At 39.6% G+C, this 21,781-nt stretch overlaps 1 protein-coding gene across 6 annotated transcripts; it reads left to right on the forward strand.

Annotated features, from left to right (window-relative positions):
- Positions 1 to 176: 176 nt before the first annotated feature.
- On the forward strand, positions 177 to 21,714 carry mag (myelin associated glycoprotein). 6 transcript variants are annotated; one of them, XM_026934726.3, is made up of 12 exons: positions 177 to 287; positions 12,742 to 12,852; positions 14,231 to 14,304; positions 14,447 to 14,815; positions 14,992 to 15,288; positions 15,660 to 15,917; positions 16,031 to 16,291; positions 16,473 to 16,781; positions 17,125 to 17,224; positions 17,764 to 17,866; positions 19,377 to 19,430; positions 19,750 to 21,714. In XM_026934726.3, the coding sequence occupies exons 3-12, from the start codon at positions 14,259 to 14,261 to the stop codon at positions 19,888 to 19,890; spliced, it is 1,938 nt and encodes a 645-aa protein (XP_026790527.1). In that variant the 5' UTR covers positions 177 to 287; positions 12,742 to 12,852; positions 14,231 to 14,258; the 3' UTR covers positions 19,891 to 21,714. The 6 variants fall into 6 exon arrangements, with proteins under 6 accessions (XP_026790527.1, XP_026790531.1, XP_026790532.1 ...); XM_026934729.3 differs by lacking the exon at positions 177 to 287 and adding an exon at positions 8,752 to 9,877; XM_026934727.3 differs by lacking the exon at positions 177 to 287 and adding an exon at positions 8,752 to 9,873.
- Positions 21,715 to 21,781: the final 67 nt, after the last annotated feature.

The following is a 21,781-nucleotide window of genomic DNA, read 5'->3' on the forward strand; positions in this document are numbered from 1 at the left end:
TAGTGACAATACACCTTAAAATGGCCTTTTAAACCTTTAACCGTCCAGATTCACAGCAGTCAGAATATTACATGGTGTCTATACTAACCTTAGGCCAAAGAAAAGTGAACCACTGACAAATTGTGTGTGTGTGTGTGTGCGCACATCGGGTGGGGGGGATCTGGTAGACAGTGGGATGAAAAGGGAGGGCTTGGGCACACAGATGCCATGGGGAAGGAGATTTGCATCATACTGGCATTGCTGGCATTTTAGTCTTGCTGTTTAGGGAGTGAGGATCCTCCTCTAAGGTAAGCGTGCTCTTTCTCTAGTATTACCTGTGAACGATTTCAGGTTAAGGACAACAGTCGAGCATTGAAGTCAAATCAAGTGTTCAATTTTGAATCACAGGTCTGCAGTTTTGTTTGAGAACAAATTTGATGTAATATATTGTCTGTCATAAAGTATTATCTCTTTTAATTCAAAAGTAAAGATAGAAATTATTGGTGCAATTTGTTTTTGAAATTGTCCAAATTGTTACTACCTTTGAGCATGCACTAGTATCTGGTGAGTTATATAACATTTAATTTTTATTCATTAACTGTTAACTGTAATCTATACTGCTGTTTACTAGCATAGACATATTAAGACAAATTAAACGAGATTTTACTTTCCAACTGCTTGCATGCGGTACGTTTAATGTGCATCTTAGATGTTGATCTCACGCTAGTTATTTATTTGAGGTCCTGTTTCTTCTATAAAAGTTCTTGTGTAATGATATGCATTAGTACATGAAGTGGTTGTTGCACACAAATGCAATACCTGCTCAAGCAGATCAAATACTGAAATCAACTACATACTTAAACAGTCTCCAGTGTGATTTGGGCGTGTAGTGTCTTGCTTTTAGCAACACTTAAGTATATTATTCATGTTTAGTCATGATCCTAAAAAGTCATGTAGTTACAGCTGATACACCAATTCGTACGAGTCTAGTTTGAAACATACTGTTTTTCCCTTGTTAATAAGCATTGTGTACAGCATAATTAGAAATAAGATAAGAAGATGATCTGGGTAACTGTCGGGATTAAAGAAGACCCACTTGAACTGGACAACCAAACCACTCCCACTGACTAATAGCATTTTGTAGCACAGTAATGTCTTCTGCGTGGTGTTGCTGCTTCACAGCTCCAAGCTCCCAGGTTCAATTTTAAGCTACTGTCTGCATGCCTGTTCTCATCATGTCTGTGTGGATTTGCTTTAGGTTCTCCGATTTGCTCCCACCTCCCAAAAGCATGCATGTAGATTGGTAACTCTATAATTGCCCTTAGGTGTGAATGAGTGTGTGAATGTGTGTGTCTGTGCATGGTGCTCTGCAATGGACTGGCATCCCATTCCCAGTTTCCTCATGCCCAGTTTTCCCAGGATTGGCTTTGGATCCACCATGACCCTGAGCAGGATAAAGTAGTTTCCAGAAATGAATGAATGTCTGTAAGATGTCATGTGGACTGACTGTTTGTCAGTCAGGACTGCTTACTTATCTTGTATGTACTGTGTATGATTTTATGCTGTTCTCATATTCTGTTACTCATTATTCTTTACAATCTTATATAATTTGGATTTAGCCTACCTCAGCTTTTATCCTGATGTTGTGTGCAGTTGCTATCCTGGGTGTTAATAGCATCACCCTACGCTTGTCATTCTATTGAAAATTTAGTTTTGGACACCGTTCTTTCGAGAAGACTCATGCAACCACAAAGTTCTAAATTTATTTAGTTATTAAGTTTGTTAGTAAGTAAGTATAACTGTGCTATTTTTACTTTCATTAAGCCAAATGCATAACATGGTAATTTGTATGTGGTTATGCTTCTGGTGTTAGTATGTTTTTTAGCCTGCATTTAGCCACTATTTTGTACTTAAAATGTATTGTTGACTTAAATAATTAAAATGAATGTAGTGTGTGTTGTTATGGCTTGTGATATTGTAGTTTATGTTTAATTAATATGGAGCTGCGCTGTTATTTGTAGTTGGTGCATGCGCACTAGGTGACTCATGCAGTCAGCACGTGAACACCTCATTTTTGAGACCAGTCTGTACTTGCCCACTCGGTATGCAGTGTTTATTTGAGAGAATGTTTAAGAAAGAGTATCGTAGATTATTTATATTATGCTCATTATATTCACAAAGACTGATGTAGTTATATAGGGTTGATTGTATCAAATTATTTGTTTACAGAACCATAGTTCACCTTATTAAAGGAGTTTGGTTGAAGAGCTGGCTGGTTCTTTTGTAAACCCTACCTCACTTATTGACATCACAGAGTTAGCATGAGAACAGTGTCAGGTGCATTGGCAAAATGGGAGATTCCAAGAAAAGTTCAAAGCCTACTGGCCCACTGTCCTCCTTGGCTCAGAAAAACAGCTGTTAGTACATCAGCTCCAGAATCTCCAGTTAAACCAACCAGCAAGTCAGACACAGACACACATTGCCCATACTGTGACAATAATAACCACCATGTAAACTGTGGTTCAAATTCAGCAGTTGATGAAGGAGCAGAAAGAGACATGGGTCAACTAACAACAGATGCTGGTGATGTGGTTGTGGCCATGAAGCCGTTAAGTGCATTCTGAAAGCTCACTGTAAAGCATGCAATAGGAAACATCTCTTGGTGTTGCACCAGGTGAATGAGCGGGCTGAAGGCAACACATTGGAGAAAGCTGTGGCAGAGAGTTGTCTTGTTAACACCACCAGTTGAGTTCTTTATGTTGACAGCCCAACCTATAACCCTAAAGAGCTCTTAAAGATCAGCAGGGTCTTAATAAGGAATGGGAATCATTCACTAAAGGCGTATACCATTTTGGATGATGGGTCAGAGTGTACAATCATTCTTCATGCAGCGGCCCAGCTGTTAGGTTTCAAAGAGCACCCTGAGGATGTAGTCCTCCACACAGTGAGACAGGACATGAAGTTCTTCATGGAGTGGCTGTCTTATTCACTATATCCTCAGCGGTGGAGCCTATGCAGATTTTTAGAATCTCAAATGCTTTTACCTAACTTTACAGTTACTCCTGGCTGAACAAATCCACCCCATCAGCACTCTGCAAGAAAGATATAAGCATCTTGCTAACTTGCCACTCCAGCCACTGAATAATGTATGCCCAGTGCTTCTCATTGCTTGAGACTGCCCACATCTGATTACAGAGAACCTGTGCAATTAGGTGCTATGAGTGGGCTAGCAGCAGTAAATACCCACCTTGAGTGGACCTTGCAGGGCCCAACACAATACCTTAAGTGTGGTCTGGATCGAAAACACTGCCTTTTCACAATTACCTCACCCTCCACAGACCTGTTAACTCATGTCGTGAAATTATAGCAACTGGACATGCTTCCATACCACAGTGAAAAGGTGGTTGTAAGATCACGCCAAAATGAGAAAGCCATTCAACTCCTACAGGAAAGGACAGTATACCACTAGAGCCAAGGTTTTGCTCCAGCACCTATGGGACAACCCACAACTACCAGAAGAGTTTCTTCATTCTTGGTGGAACTCTTAATGGAACTCAAAGAGCTGCATATGATCTCAATACCTAGGTGTTACTTAAGCCATGGACTGGACCAACCAAACAGTAAAAGAGACATTCACATCTTTTGTAATTCCTTTGAGAGGGCATATGGGTCTGTGGCTTACTTAAGGACTGAGAGCTCCACCGGGAAAGTGGACAAAGTAGGATGGTCTCTTTCATGACTGCATGATTGCATTCCTCCCAAAAAACAGCAGTCCATCCCATGCCTAGATCTGTGTGCTGCGCTGACTGGATCAGCTGCGCTCAGCTATGCAAGGTCCTTAACATGGAGTTAAATCTTCCCATCCACAGTATCATGATGTGATCTAACTCTACGATGGTTCTTGCTTGGCTATTGTCAGTGTCCTGCTATTACAAAGTATTTGTGTGGACTGGAGTGGCAGAGATAGAAGAGTTGACTGTACCTGCTACATGGCGATATAACCCATCAGGAGATAAGACATCACATGGGGCAAATCTCTATAGGACCTGGGTAAGAGTAGCAGGTGGATTCATGGGTCATCATTCCCGGTGAGCCCTACACCTTGGCCCAACCCACCATGCCCATATCCTGATGAGTCACTCAGTGAGTTGAGACAGTCGACTACCACTGTGCTAACCTCTTTAACTACCTCCTTACCAGATCCATCCCTGCTAGATCCACAGAAGTACCAGAATCTCACAGATTACATCAGCACTACTGCTCAGCAACATCATAGTCATAGGGCAGCAGAACATATTACTCACTTAACTGGCCCTCAAGCTTGGCAGAAGTGTAGAATAGAGAAAAATATTGTCCAGGTGGGGAACTTTGTCATGATCATAGCTGTTAAAAAGGCTGTAGTCCCTTTAAATGTTTCACTGGATTGAACAATCAGAGTGTGCCACAAGTGAGTAATATGTTTATTTAGTTGTTAAATTTATTTAGTTGCTTAGTTTAATTACATTAAGTAAGGTGTCTTGTGTGTGCATGTTAAGTAAGTATGACTGTGCTATTTTTGTTGTTTGACTTTCATTAAGTTGAATGCATAATATGGGAATGTTAGTGTGATAGATGCGGTTATGCTTCTGGTGAAGGTATGGTTGTAATCATGGATTTTGCCATTACTTTGTACTTAAATCTTATTGTTGACTTAAATAATTTAAATGGACGTAGTGTGTGTTATGGCTTGTGATATTGTAGTTTATGTTTAATTAATATGGAGCTGTGCTGTTATCTGTAGTTGGTATGCGCACTGGGCCAATCAGGCAGTCAGTACGTGAACACCTAATGTTTGAGAGTTCTCATCTGGCTTCCTGCAGTGATTTTATCTAGCCTGAATCAGCAGCATTCCAAACATTTTTTTTTCTTTACATACACTTTTTGGTCAAAACACTGACTGCACCCCATGTCTTATATAGTGCACCTCATATGCAATATGTGCACTCCTGAGATACCAGTGATCCTGACCCCTTCTGCTCTCCAGACCTGCCTGATCCATCCTGATGCCCTACTTCTGGTTGGAGTTCTCATTGGTTGAGATCGCTTGCTGCTGCTGGGGGTGGCCCCACATGGACGGCCTAAAGCTCAGTGGGATTGCTGGGGATGGTGCCACTTGGGGAGTTGTACTGTGATGACTTGGGACTGCGATTGCTGTGGTGGCTTTGGGGCTGCGGTTACCACGAGCAATTTTGTACTCATGACTCCATCAGTGGACAGTGGATAGGTTCAGCAATCCGGACTTCTTGTGAAAACTGTGATGAATTTACTGGTTGCACAATTGCACTATTTTTCCATATAGTACAGAGTTATAGAAGGGATTTATTTATAATTGCACTATCTGTTAGCACCCAGATGAGGATGGGCTCCCTTTTGAGTCTGGCTCCTCTCAAGGTTTCTTGCTGATATCGTCTTGGGGAGTTTTTCCTTGCTGCTGTCGCCTCTGGCTTGCTCATTAGGGATAAATTCACATATTTACAATTTGGTATAATTTAATTTGGATCTATTTATTTCTGCACAGCTGCTTTGTGACAATGTCCATTGGTAAAAGCGCCAATGGACGCAGTGTTCAATTCAATTTTTCCATATTCAATTGAATTGAATATGGAAAAACAAATGATCTACACCACATATAATAAACAGATTATCTACATTATTAATCTCCTTTGGTATCTAAATCAGTGTTTTTGTTATTAGAATATAAGGATATGGCTGAATACAAATACATTATTCAGAATGAACAGATAATGTGCTCATAACAGATACAAATATGGATACAAATACAGCACTTTTTTATTAGTTTTCAATTTTCTTTAAAGAAAGCTTGTAGAATGATTTAAAGGGCATCTAGTTAAAACTAGAGGTATGCATCAGGACTGGGATCTCGCGCGATGCAACAAAAACAGACCAAGACCACTTTCATTAACATCAGCGCTGCACAATGCATCTACAGCATGGATCTTCAGTCTTATCTGCAAAAGACAGGTGTGGCTGCAGGTTTTCATTCCAATCAATCAGAAGCCACACCTGATGTCACCTTGGTTGGTTGGAATAAAAGCCTGTAGCCACATCAGCCCTCTGCGGATAAGACTAATGACTCCTTATTTACAGCGTCATTAGTAACTGCCTGGTCAGGGTCGTGAAGCTTTAAACTAGACAGCTAGTTTGTTTATATCTAAGGAAATAGAACCACAGAAAATATCTGTGTGAGCGGGATTTAAAAAAAAACAGTTCTACGCACATCTCTTTCTGAGACCAATTATGAATTATGTAGCTGAGGTTGAGGAGCTTTTAGAACCAGAATTCACACACCAGGCTAACAGTGCTGACATTTCTACCTCCAGGTTTTTCGACCCAGTATTTTCTAGTGTTTATGGGGGAGATGTGATCGGGTAATTAAAAAAAAAATCTTCCAGTTTAGGCCACATCAACTTTGGCTTTAAATCCAAAAAACAGATACAGATAGTATCATTGCACTACATTCCATTAGAGTGAAATTAGAGTGCTTTAACAGAGCAGTAGTTTACACACTCCGTAGTGTGGTTACCTCAGACCTCTGAAGCTGGTCGTCATTCTGATACTTCGCATGTTTTTATTGGAGTCAGTCTGTTCCATGACTCCTCTCTCTACAATCTCCTCCATCTTTTCATTCTTCCATAAACCCAATCCATCTAGTCTGTCTCCCCAAACAGCTAGAGGGACAATAGCCCTTTTCTCTAGCAGCGAGCCTGTCCTGAAGGGCACGAGCACTGGCCTGCGCACTGACATCATGACCTTTACAAATGAAGTCAAGGGGGGGTTTGGTATAGGGAGATGTAGTTGGCTATAATGTAATGCAGAAAAGCATGATTTGCATTTACTATAGATAATAAGAAGGCAAAAATGGGCTGAGACAAACTTTCCAGCTAATATGAGAAAGAGGGGGGAGGGTTGGGTGTGATGGATAATTATCATCGCAGATCAACTTCCCTGTGCTGTGTGGTGTCAGGCTCGAACTGGTCTGTTCGGACAATAAACTCTGTGTGTGGAGGCACATGGGGCAAGCGTGAGTGTGTGTGTCTGTGTGTGTTTGTGTTTGTGTGTGTGGGTGTGTGGGTGGGTGGATGAGTACTTGAGAGTGTAGCATTTAGATTGTCATTTCATGGCTGAGAAGTGTACTATTGTCAGATAACAGAACCATGAAAAAGTGTGGTACAGTGTCATCTAAAGCAATGACATCATATCTGTGTCATAGTGCCATCTCAAGAAAACATCAAAAAACTCAAGAGTTTGGAAACTGTGTCCTCTTGATCCTCCTGTCTTAAATTCTTCCATAACCACAATTCTATTTTTAATTGGACAAAATGTATGGCAGTAATGAGAAAATGAAGAAAAAAAGAAAATACAGTGGAGTGCAAAAGATTGCAAACCACCTTTTTTTTTTTTTGAATAGGAAACCAGAAAATGTAGCTCTACTTTATAGGTTATCTACAAGAGAGAAAAAAACAGAAAAGATGGAAAAAAAATGGAAAAATGAAAGGTGAATCATAGAAGACATCAATCCAAAGAGCAAATATTACAACGGAGAGGATCCAGAAGGTATTCACAGGAAAGAATAAAAATAAAAACATAGCAGTATACACATTATTGCAGTATAACAATATTATGGTATAATATTTAACGTTACATGTTGCATATAGTACTGTATTTCTATATACATCGATCAGCCATAACGTTAAAACCACCTGCCTAATATTGTGTAGGTTCCCCTTGTGTCGCCAAAACAGCTCTGACCTGTCGAGGCATGGACTCCACAAGACCTCTGAAGCAGATCCTTTAAGTCCTGTAATTTACGAGGTAGGGCCTTCATAGATCGGACTTGTTAGTCCAGCACATCCCACAGTTGCTTGATTGGATTGAGATCTGAAGAATTTGAGGCCAGGGCAAACCATTCCCGAACAATTTTTTTTACAGTGTGGTAGGGTGCATTATCCTGCTGAAAGTGGCCACTTCCAATAGTGCATCCTGGTGCCTTCGCTTCCCCAAGTAAGCAATGCACACATACCTGGCAGTCCACATGTTGTAAAAGAAAAAGTGATTTATTAGACCAGGCCACCTTCTTCCATTTCTCCATGGTCCAGTTCTGATGCTCACGTGCCCATTGTAGGCACTTTCGGCGGTGGACAGGAGCATGGGCACTCTGACCGGTCTGCAGCTACACAGCCCCATATGCAGCAAGCTGTGATGCACTATGTGTTCTGACACCTTTCTATCATAGCGAGCATTAACTTTTTCAGCAATTTGTGCTACAGTAGCTCGGACCAGATGAGCTAGCTTTTGCTCCCTATGCGCATCAGTGAGCCTTGGGCACCCATTTTGGAGATGCTCTGACCCATTCGTTTAGCCATCACAATTTGGCCCTTGTCAAAGTCTCTCTAATCCTTATGCTTGCGCATTTTTCCTGTTTCCAACACATCAACTTCGAGAACTGACTGTTAGCGTAATGTATCGCACCCCTTGATAGGTGCCATTGTAACGATATAATTAAATGTTATGCACTTCACTTGTCAGTGGTTTTAATATTATTCCTGATCAGTGTATTGGTTTTATTATATTTGGAAAAGGAAACAAAGTTTTAAACCAGTATTATTGTTTCTTTTTTGCAATATTAATATCTTAACATACACCATTTGACCATTTTTTTTACTTGTTATAGTGGGAACACATCCATGAAACTAAATATTGCTACAAATTAAAATTTTCTTCTACATTTTGTCCTAACGGTGTGAAAACTTTTATACATTTACATTTTACTTTTACAGCATTTTGCAGAAGCAGTTATCCATTGTAATGTACAGGAATGCAAAAACATATCTTCATGCTATTTTTCTAGGTCAGGTACTATGAGTACCATCCAGAGAGGTTAGTACAGCATTAAAAGAACACACACGTCAAGGGGATTAAAAAAGATTAAATGTGTAATAATTCAACTGATGAAATGATAACGCTTTAGTCTTTAGTCTTAACTCTGTGCCAGTGTTATGTTATAAATATTTTTTACTTTTGTGCCATTGTGAAATAAAGCAATTATATTTAGAAAAATAATATAATTAAGGTGTAATAAAAATAGTAAGTAAGAAAGTATATCTAACAGATGTACAATGATATGTGCTGAAATCTGATTTAGTGAATTGACACATTGAGCATTAAGCATATTTCTCTAACAATAAAGCAGTGTGCAAAATTATTTCCCAGGTTTTCTTCCTTGCTATGAGATGTCATTATCTGTAGACAATACTAATGATGAATTTTTGCTGCTACTTTTAAGACTGCTAAAATAGCTGTGTGCTGGAGGGCCACTGTGGTGATTCTGCTCCTGAGTCATCACAACTTTATCCAGAGAAAAAGCCAAACATTGTATCATCACTCCTCTTTTGATCTATTTGCATTTTCCCTCACATGCTGACAAAATTGGACTCCACAGAGTCTTTCCGCCCAGCATAGAAGCTGCATATCACTTATTCTTTTCTCTTAATCCCGTCATTTGTTCCTTTCTCCCTCTGCCTCACCCGTTTTTGTGTTGTGCAAGAGGAACAGTGGTGCTTATTGTGCCACGAGCAGCATTGGGGATCGGTTTATGAATGGCCTCATGGGTAGAACAATGCTCTGTACACTGCAGCCCTGACATCTCCATCTAGCATAGAGGGAGTGGAGAGAGTGTTGGGGCAAGGTACAGGGGGAGGAGAGATGGAATGAACTTGACTCCAGGTTGGGTGGTACAAGGGGGTGTGAGAGGGTGAGTGTGTATCAGGGTACGGCTGCTCTCTCTGCTGATTAATGCTTGCTATTTGATCAGAAGAGGAGGCCTGGAGTGATTAGGTGGGTGAGTTTTAAAAATTAAATTTTCATTTTTCAAAATCAGATTTGAACTGATCTTATAGTGTAAAAATCTTATAGTGTTTTTGTTAGCTTCTATGCGTTTATATGGTTTACAATTATATGCTAGAAAAAAATCACAATATTCGGGTTGCCTTTTTGTAATTCCATGGATCTGACATGATTGCAATGGTATTTGTGGCGGTCAGAGAAGGAGTCGTGCCTATGACTGTGTCACGCTGTTCTGGAGATAAGCTTGAGTGTGGGCGGCTTGGAGAGGATTGCATTCGCTGGCATAAGTGTGCAGGATGTTACTGAGACAGAGCCAATGCATGGATGGAGTGACAGAGCAATAGCGAGGGATGCGCAGGTGAAGGAGGGGGTGGAAAGGCTGGGGTGCATGCTCACTTTATTCTCTTTAATAATACAGATTTTGCTATCGTTGCATTGACAGGTTTCATTGCTTTCCTGAGAAACAGGTTGTGCCTTGTTGTTTTTCTGTAATTTGGGTTCAGAAGACACAGAGATGAATAACACAGATTGCTTTAATCCTTTGGTAACAATGCTGTCTGTCCTCGAGGACTAGTTGTTGGCAATTTGCAATTATGAGATCTTTTGCTTATTTGAGAATGACTTATTTTGGTCAGCATTGATCATTTTATGGTCATTTCTATCAAGCATTAAAGGAATCTATATAGTATTGAAGGACAAAAAGCAGTTATACAATAATCAACTGGATTTATTTATTTTTATTAAGAATCCCAATTTAAAAGAAGGAGACGATAGGCTCCTCTGAATTGGAACTGGGCCTCTGTCTCTCCACCCTGAGGTGTGGGCAGGAAGCTACAGTGTAGCACAGAGAGACCACTGAGTCCACCATCTGCCCATAGCTGCAAGTCAGTATACAGCAGATAAATAACATTGCTAGAACACACAGAAAAGCTCACTTGAGAGAGTATGAGACTTGCCAATGTACAGTGTTATTTTGGTGACTAATCAGTTGCTCATAATCTGCAAGACAACATGAGAATAAACAAGTCTAAGACCACAACTGAGCAATTGCCTGACTGGTTTCAAAATGTCTGAATATCCAAAGAAATGGAAGCAGGCTGTAATAAATGTAATATATGAATATGGAAGGTTTTAGTTGAACTAGTCATTCAAAATGTTTTTTTTTTTGATTGACACCAGTCTGGGAAGTTCAATTGGTCATTTTAGAGCTCACACAGTTTTCGCACAGCTACAGCACGAAGGTTTTCATCATGGGTCAGCATCAACCCATACGGAACAGGTCGAAGACTTGTTATGTATCTTTAACTATACAGTTTTTGGCTTTGTTCTCACTGGTTTTAATAATATTTACATTTGTTTTTCACCAAAACCCAACAATCTAACTCAATTGCCAAACATTTTTTAAGCCTTATGCAAAATACAGATTATGCACGAATATACAGTAGGCCTACTCTCAAGCGCAAGGGAGTAGTCATGGTTAGAGACCATCTGGTCCTTGGGTAATTTTAGTGGGCACCTGTGCTGGCGTATGGGGGGGGCGCATCATGGGCTAACCACAAGGCAAGCTGTGCATCGGCCTGTTCTTGAAAAAATCCTTCATAACTTAAATACAAAATTTTTCCTTTTTTAAAAGTAAATGTTGCATCCTGAAGTGAATTTTCAAATAGAAAAACACATCTTAAAGAAATGAAGGACTGTACTCAACAGTCCTACCATGACTACAAACTATTTATCTAATAGCAGACACCATCATAGGTGTTGTTATACCTCTGGGGTCTCTCTTTCTGTTTCTGTCACTCTCTGGCTCTCTCTGATGCTCTCTTTCTCCCTCCCTCTCTCTCTCTCTCTCTCTCTCTCTCTCTCTTCATTACAGATGATTATGATTTGTTTAACAAGGTCACATAGCTTCATTGTTGCACTAACAGTTGTGTAATGGAGTGTGTTTCAATGAGTGTGTAGGATCAACTTTTCCCTATGTGTGGGATGCTGTGGCATGTTGGGTGTCATGAACTTTACACAGTCTGCTTTGTTGTGCTTCCATCTCTGACTGTCTTTCTTCCATCTTTCCTACGTGAATCTACCATGTATAACAGCTGTTCACTTGTCTAATGAATGGAGTACTCTAAATGTCACCATTAAGATCTACAGAAGTCATATGTCTTTAAAAAATTGAGATAACATTCAAAAGGGTGCTCAACCTGCATAAACCAACCACATTATACTGTATGGCCTACTGCAGAGAAAGAGATCTGGAGATTCTGGCATAGTCTTTAACAATTTTAATTTGAATAAACCATTTTTAGAGGTGAAGCTAGTTCATTAATCTGATATTTATTATCTGAAAAGAAGCCAGCTAATGATGGTGTTTGCCAGCATAATTTATTCATAAATTGCACTATAATACATTCTAATAGGATTGGATTTAGAATTATTCTAATAGGATTGGATTAAATGATGTTACCAAAATCCCCATCAGAAACCATGAGATAACTTCATAAGGTCATCAGGAGGTACATGAAATATTTTTGAGTGTGTCATGTCATATGCAATATTCAATTTCACAAATGATCTTAATTATTTTTATGATCATTGTTCTAATTTCACTGAGCTCATTTAGAAGTTAGAAGACATAATAACCCGTGCATACAGTATAATCTCCACAGGTCGCAGAGAAGGCACTGATGGAAAAGTAGATTGATGGATGCCAATGAAGAGGAATGTTTGGTGTGGGTTTGGAGCATGGAGAGAAATGTCTGCATATTCAAAACTGCCCACTGCAAGCATTCGCACATATCCATAACTAATGCATCCTTTATCATCTCCTTTCCCTAACCATATCTTTGTCTCCCGGACTTTCAGAGATTTCCAAGAGAAGCAAAGCAGTGGAGCTTTCGGAGAGCCAGAGCAGGAAGAATTGAGCTTTAGCCTTCAGAAGGCCAGAGAAGAGCAGCGAACTGGAGCTGGTATGAGGCAAGTGCTTTGGCCATGCTGTGAAAGTCTTGTTTGTCTGCTATGAATGGTGTACTTGTATAGCTTGGGCAATGTTTCAGTGTTAGAGCGGCACTGATGTTTACTCGTAGTCACAGTCAACTGGCGCTTAGGTCTTGCTGTAGATATGATGGCATGGATGTGTCACTGCTTCGATGAGTGAGTCTAAAGTGGTTAAGAAAATTGCCAAAGTTATTTAGAACACCAAAGATTTGGCCAAAAGATTCTGAATAGTTTTGCGCTACAAATTTGGCTTGGTACATATCTTGAAAAGATATTGTGCACCTTTCGTGAGCATTATAACCTTATCTGATTTCATATTATCTCCTGTAATGTGTTATGTGTGATAAAGACCTGTATCTTCTTTTCAGTGTAGTAGTTGTTTTGTTGTCATAGCACTGAGTACACACTTTCATGATCTTCTCTTTCTTAAAAAAATGAACAGAAGTTTTATGTTTTTCTCTGTGAGTCAGGCTTATAAGCTTGAGCTGTCTGGGGAATTTTCAAACATGTCAATCATGGAGATTTCTTAAACAATCCATTCCAAATCTCCCCATCTGTGGTGCCCGTCTGTTCATAAGGGCATAATTTTGTTTTTTTTGATGTGTGATTGTGTGCATGTGCGTTTGTGTATGAGACAGAAAAAAGAAAGACAAAAAGAATTATACGTTTGTGTGTGTGTGTGTGTGTGTGTGTGTGTGGGGGGGGGGGGGGGGGGGGGGGGGGTCTTAACTAGAGGATACATGCTGACAGCACACCATTACAGCCTGTAAATAAACAGTTGGTGATGCCACTGCACTCTGGCTAATGATTTCTGAATGATGCGTCATCACCAAACAGTGCTAACGGTATTTGTGTCACAAAGATGCAAAGTCTGACATCACACTAAGCTATTCTGTACCCCCACACACTGCAGCTCTGTAGACATCAAGTGCTGAGTGTCTGATGTATGGATATGATTGCATTAGGGTCTGGGTGTGAGCAAGAAAATGTTTGTTGCTCGGGAAGAAGTCTGATGTCATAGCTGATCATTCTGGTCATCCTTATCTGATATTTGTTGCATTTAGAGAAGTCAAAAAGACAGCTGACTCAATAGTGTTAGAGGTCAAATGTGATATTATAGAGATAACGGTTGCCTGCAATTCATGCAATTCAAGGTGGTTCAATGTGGTATTATGTGTTATAACAAGGATATTGTACAACAAATGGTAAAATATATTCTGTTGATTAACTATAGTAAATATTCATGAATATTCAAGCTACTATTTATTTCTGGTTTATACAAAAATATTCACAGTGTCCAAAGTTGTGTCATTTATACATTTAAGGTGATTTAACATTTGTTGTGAAATTTTTTAAGGTTAATGGTCCTGAGTTGAACCGACACTATGAAGTCCTTGGAACTGCTGCTGCCTTTACTGCTACTTGTACGAGGTAATAACCTCTTGTCTGTTGCATAAGGTGTCTATGTTGAACTGAAAATGACACTGATGACATGACATGACGATTTTTTTCCTCTCTTGAATTTTTAAATGTCACATTTTTTTTCTATTTTTTTTTTGCCCCTTTTATACAGATATACATGCTCAATGGACTGTTTGGATGCCCAGGGACATCTCAGCCATGACTAACTCCTGTGTGGTAATCCCATGCACATTCATATACCCCTCAGGAGTCAGGCCATACAGGGGCACCCATGGAATCTGGTATTTTGGCCAGCCCTATCCACAACTCTTCCCTCCAGTGGTTTTCAAGTCTCGCACAGACATTGTGCATGAAAGCTACAAAGGCCGTACCAAGCTCCTGGGTGACCTGTCGCAGAAGAACTGCACGCTGCAAATCAGCAACCTTGGAGTTGAGCATGCAGGGAGGTACTACTTCAGAGCCGATCTAGGAGGAGCAAACATCTATACCTACCCAGATTTCACTGAGCTCAAGGTGTTGGGTAAGCACACTATAATACTATAATATGACAGGCTATTAATTGTCCACATAGTTAACTATAAATGATAATATTGAGAAATACATTTGGACTTCTGGTCCGTAAAGTTCTGTCCACTGGTTGATGAAAATAAATGGCTAAATAACTGTAAGAATTTGAAACCTCTGCTTCCTTCTTAGACCAGCCCAACATTGACATCCCAGAAGAAATAGTCAGTGATGAGAGCTTGGACTTGACTTGCTATGCTCCAGACAACTGTCCCGACATGACTCCTGAGATCCACTGGATGTACACAGACTATCTCCCTGATACTCTTTTTACATCAGACTATCTGGAGGAAAGCAACACAGCAGTGATGTCTAGCACACTTACTTTCACACCCAAAGCTATGCACAATGGTCAACTGGTGGGCTGCAGAGTCCAGTACCCCAACACCACTTTTGTCTACGAGCGTCTCATCTCCCTGGACGTCAAGTGTGAGCACATAAACCATTAACATACACTTATAATCAAAACTGCTTTTGAAAGAAACCAGTATAAGCACACCATTACCTGGTTACTGGCAATAGAGTTCAGCAACAGATAGCTTACAATGGCATAAGACCTGATATGGTACACACTTTTTATTCATTAAACACACCATTTTTCAGTGGGCATTGTTGCTGGATATAGTCCCATCTTAGATGATTTTTGGGTCTGTGAGTCAAGGATTATTCAGATAGCTCCATTAAACTGGAGGCAATAAGTGCTGTGGAATGCATCTGTTTTGAGTGAAACACTAAAACGCATGTTAGAAAACATTGGTCTTGCTGTCCAATTATATGTATTCCATACTTTCTCTCTGTAGATGCCCCTCGCAAAGTGTGGGTAAATGTCTCTCAGGAGGTCATGGAGGGAAGCTCTGTAGTACTTCACTGTGATGTGGACAGCAACCCTATGCCACGGATTTCATGGTTCTTTGGGGATGAAGAGCTGATGTCGGAAACTGCCTCAAATGCTTCTCTTTATCTGGACTCCCTGACTGCAGATCAGGAAGGTTTATACACCTGTGTAGGGGACAATGGCTATGGGACAATGAACACCTCCTTGTACTTGGCTGTCAGATGTGAGTCTATATGTCCCTCTTGTTAAATTTTCTGTTTTTTTATATCTTACCTCTTCATTTCTTCATTTGCCCCAGCTCACTCTCTTTATTTTGTATGATGGGTTGTCCTATAGATCCCCCAAGAGAGCCATTGGTGAATGCCTCTCTGGTGGTGATGGAGGACTCCTCTCTGGCTCTCCATTGCAGCACTCAGGGCAATCCTGCCCCTACACTTACCTGGCTGAAGGATGGAGAGCTGGTGGGAACCATAAAAGCTGGAGAGCTGTCCATACTCGAGCTTACAGATATCAACCCACAGGCCGATGGCACATACCGCTGCCTGGCGGAGAATGAACATGGCCGGGCCAGCAGTTCTCTAAACGTCACCGTGGAGTGTGAGTTAACTGAAAGTTGATCAAATTTCTGAGCTTGAAAGAAGATAAACTTTAAATGACAAATAAGTGACATATTAAGCCTGAGAATACTTAGAACTTCTGATTTCATTAAGATATTGTGAGCAGATCATCTGAAGGTAAATTAAATTTCTGACCTGTGTTCCTGTGTCTGTCCCTATAGTTGCTCCCATTTTCCTGGATGATTCCAAGTGCACCATAGTGCGAGAGGGTGTGCAGTGTGTCTGCATAGCCTCAGGCAATCCTGAGCCATCCATAGTATTCTACCTACCTGACCACAATATCACCATTAATGAGACAAATAACCGTTTCAACTTCTACACACATTCGGATGGCTATACGTCAACCGGCATGATCAAACTGAGGGAGAAGGGTGACCGTGAGAACAACGAAGACATGGCTGTTCATGTACACTGCAGCATCTCTAACACTTATGGTTCTCAGTCTATCCGGCTGGAGCTGCAGCAAGAGAGTGAGTTCATGAGATAACCTTAAGATCTTATGTTGTCATAAAATCTAATAAACCTAATCCAGGAGATTTGATGACCTGAAATATTTTGATAGCTCAGTTAAATGTCTCATTTGCGATGCAGTTTGGAATTTAGGAAATCAAAGAATCATGATTTTTCTTGATCAGGATTTAACTACCCTTCATGGAGGCTATCTTACTTGTGATCAAATAAATTGACAAATTTGCTATGCTATTTTTGAAAACATAATGATGATAATGATAATGATTATGGTGGTTGATTGCAACCATTTCTATTATTCATTTTGACATTAATATCAATCAAGACATTTGTGTCATGTTTCAGAAAAATACCTGATGGCTGTGATAGTGGGAACCATTGGAGGAGTGGCAGTTATTGCTTTTATCATTGCAGCTGTAAGATATGTGGGACAAAACAACAAAAAGTGAGTAATTTACCATACCCGTTGGACAGATCTGGGGAAAGGGGCAAAGCAAGGAAACACCAAAGCCTAGTCATCCATTCTCAAATGTGTTTCTTTTGGATCTTGCTATATACATGACCCATTCAGAGCTGAAAAATTTGATCAAATGGTAAGATGGTACATGCAACGAGTTGGCAAACAAAATGACAGTGTTGGCCATGATGTGGACTCCAGATGACCAGACTAACAAGACTTTGATTTGCCTTCCATTGCTTTCTAGCCTCAAATACTAAGCTAAGCTAAACAAAGCAAAGGCACTTAACCTCAAGTGCTTCAGCAAATATACAACCACTATTATGCTCCAGACAACAGTCAAAAAACAATTCCACCCATTTTGACAATGGAACCAAAAAAGCAATTCACAAGAGCCTCTTGGTTAGGGAGGTAAAAGTGATCTGCCTTTCTCAAAATGGATGCCCAGGCTTACAGTGTTGCCCTGAGCTAGGCAATAGCATCGTTCCGTGTGAGACAGAGTCTGATCCTCTGACTCCAACCTCCAGAGAGAATGGCAACCCTGGGCAGGACGTGGGCTCTAGAGTGGAGAATCCCTCCATGTACTACAGCGCAGTCAAGAAGGACAAACAAAGTCTCAGGAAAAAAGTGGTGAGATATTATGACGATGAATTATGATTATAATACTATTTTTACATGTGCAGTTGTTTATAGTGGTGTTTTGCTGATGTCTTGGGGGTGTTACATTCTTTGCAATGGCACCAAAAACATAAGCTTTTAATCTCATTTATTAGATTCTGGACAGTCAACGTCTATGTGTAATAGGTTAAGTTTTTGTAGTCCAATTTGGGCTATAAGAATCTGAGTATGAAAAGCACTTAGTATTATTTTAGGGTCCTCACTAAAATATCAAAGGGCATTTCCTTCATACTCTCTTTAGTCTCTCATGAGACTTTCATGTCTTCTGCTATATTCACATTACAAGCTTCATTGCACAATTCTGATTGTTTGCTCAGATTTGATCTGTCTCTCTTGACTGTTCACATTTGTAACTTCAAGTGACCCATATCTGTCTTTAATGTGATTGCACCTCTCCCCAAAACACCCTGAATGGACACATCAATATCAGTTTTGCATGATTCACGTGTCACGAACAACAAATTGATGGCACGTATGTGAAACATTCCATCACAGTAGAAACAACAAATGAATGCACTAGTAGTCCAAGCTTGAGTCATGGTCTTCTTTGAGGTAAAATAGAGGTTTATCACCCAAAATGCACTTGATTTGTTCAGAAAAGGGGCACATTGAACAACCGTGACCTCTATGTTGATTCAAGTGTTTTGCTCTTTTGAACTTCGCCTTGAGGCACTATATTTTACTTTAGCATTGTAGTTACATATGTTTGTGACCATGCTTTGCCATTTCTTGGGTGATTGTTTCAAAGACTGCTCAGGTTCAGTAGCTTCCTTTCAGTTTTGCTTGAATCGATTCATTTGCCCAAATATCAGGTAAATCACAATTTCCCCATCCTTTAGTGAATATAGTCACTGCTGTTGTTGTCCTCCATTGTTGTTTTGCCAGACTGCTGACACTGAATGATGATGACAGTGATATGCACATACGCGTTATTGTGCATTTGGGAAAAAGCCACATGAATTCCGACCATTCTCATTCATGTCACATGGCCAGATATGTATCTGATCTCAGCCTGTGCATGAAAGTGGCTCAAGTCTTACTTGAAAAGATCGGATTTTTTTTTTTCACATAGCGAAAAAAATCAAATCTGAGTCACATTAAGGCAAAAAATTGGATTTGTGTCACACAACCTGGTAATGTGAATGTAGCCTTACAGTAGTTGACCTGTGCTTGTACAGTAATTTTCACTGGATTATCTGATGTTCAGTAACCTGTTGTAGACAAAAAAACATGCTGTAAATTAAAAACCTGTTGTAAAGGAAACAGCACAGGTTTTATCAGTCTATAAATTAGTTGTTTCCCAGTATTACATGGTGAAGTAGTTCTAGGAGTCTAGACGTGGTTATTTGCATGCCTGATGGTTAAGTGTGGCCTTTGCTTCAAAGCATTTCCTGACTATTCTTTCCTCCTTTATTGCTTTTCTGCATTTTCTGTCTCTTTTGTCTTTCCCCTAACTTAACAGCTTAAGACTGAGCTGCTGGGCTCTAAGTTTAATTCCATCCTAGAAGAGAGCACGGTAAGGCTAACAAATCATAACTGGAGTACAAGCACTCCCTGCAAACAATGTAGAAAGCAAACTGTAGTACAATGAGAATATATTTTCTAAAAACGTTTTTCTCATCCTGGTTGCAATCTATCATGCTTGCATTAGATTGATTATTGCCTAACACGATACCAGTGCTTGGCTTCTTTGGCTTTGCTACGTTTAACCTAACAACCTGCTTTTGATTGCCAACTCATGTCATTATTTTGTCAGGATACACAATGGGGAAAAATTGATAAAGCCGTCCAGTAATTGACTCTGAAGGCAGTAATTCCTGGCTCTATTTTTGCAGGGAGAAGACAGCGATTACCAGCATGTTGGCTCAACTGCAGGCATGGAGAGGCAAGAGCTGAACTTTCTCAGGCGACCTCGAGAGGGAGGACTGGGGAGGGGGGATGATACCACTGACTACACAGAGATCAAAGCCAAATGAATCGCGATCCTTCCCTGAAGCCTCGACCGAAAGGGATACAGTGGCCTCTAGTTCCCAACAAATTCCTTTGCCCAGTTTGCTTTAGTCTATACCAGTTAACTTGCCCAAATTTACCAAATCTATAATTCTTTTGGCTGGGGCCAATATTTTAATCTATTTTACTGTGATGTTTCTGAACAGAAGATTTTCTGATTTAGACGTAGGGTCTAAACAGGCTTTGCAAGGGGTGTCCTAAATCATTCACAGGATTATATTAATGTTACTATGATAAGTACTTGTCGAAAAAAAATGGGCCTTGGTTGTATCCCAGATCTCTTTCACTAGTGGTCATTCACACTGTGTCCGCAGCAAGCCGAAGCATCAGGGAACGAGACATGCAGCATGTCTCGATGTTCAAGCACTATCTCCAATTGTGGGTTTTGCAGGTAGAATGTTTTCTCAAATCCAGAGGATCTCTTAGCCACTTTCAAAGGGTACCATGATAAGTGCTCAGTGAAGTATGCATTCTGTATTTCAAATGACGTGCCCTAAAGTGATTGTTAGTGTGTCTTTGAGTTTGTGTGACTCTGCAAAGTAAGGATAAGGATATTGTTTACCCAATGAATTTCTTTGAAGTGGCTAAAGGAATGGCTGACTAATTATTGGTCATTTTTTCTGTACATCTCAGAGTGATAATGATGATGATGTTTAGAGCAAATAGATACTTCTGTAGTCCATTTTCCCTGTCAAATGTTACATAAAAACTTCAGAGGTGATTAGTGGACTTATTTGCCTTTGAAAAGTAAAATTGATTCAAGGCACAGTATTCCTTGAGGAAAATAATAGCAATGGATTTTCAGTGCTATTGCAATGTGAAGCACTGTTTTCAAGAGGAAATGGTGTCATGGGTCAATGAACTTGCTTTTCTACACATTTAAGACACAGGGCAAAAGGAGTGGACTTCTACATCCCTCTTCCTTATAGTCCATTTCTTGCCTATATATAATTGTGTTTTGTTTTGTTTCAACTAAGCTCCACTGTATTATTATTATTTTTTTTTTTTACAAACTCTTCACTCTAAGGGTAAATTCAGAATATCATCCAACCAAATGAAGATAGCAGAATGCAATCCAGCACAGCCAAATACATATTCAAAGCAAAGAGGAAGTTATGTCAGATCTGTTAAAATGAATATACAACAGCGTCATATTCAAAACTATCAATTTACCCAGGGGTGCTTTAATGAAATGTACTATTTATTATCCTTAAAACATCCTCTATTGAGGTTATATCGAATTCATCAATATGTACAATGTATGTACATATCTCAAATCTTAACTTATGCAACGTGATTTTACTAAATATTTAACACATAAAATCACTTACCTTACATTTGTAAAGAATTCATGAAAAGCACCAATATGAAGGGATATGAAATATGTAAATATGCATCTATTCTCTGTTGTGAATCCTTTAAAACCCAATAGAAGGGATCTTTTTTTTTGGATTTGCAACACAGAAATATAAAACAGGCAATTAATAACAGATTTATTTATAAAAATGCATATATTTACGAGAGCATTTTGGTAGTCCAGTCTAATTATTCACTTTATGTATTGTAAAGAGTATTTGTAAGCATTTGACTGTGTGATAATAATAACAATGAATTTTTGTTTTCTTATTTATGTAATAATTTAGACAGGGACTTTGCAACCCTTGGACAAAACAACATTGTTCAGAGCTAATCGTGCATTTGATTTTTTTTTTGTTTTTTGTTAAAAATTTTCACCTTCAATGCCATGTTTGAAGCAAACAAATAAAGTAAACAAGATGGGGAAAAACACACCTACTGGATATTTTATTTAATTAAAATGTCAAACATAAAAATGCTAAGGTAATTACTAGATTAGTA

This window comes from Pangasianodon hypophthalmus, chromosome 14, assembly GCF_027358585.1.
Source record: "Pangasianodon hypophthalmus isolate fPanHyp1 chromosome 14, fPanHyp1.pri, whole genome shotgun sequence".
Taxonomy (NCBI): domain Eukaryota; kingdom Metazoa; phylum Chordata; class Actinopteri; order Siluriformes; family Pangasiidae; genus Pangasianodon; species Pangasianodon hypophthalmus.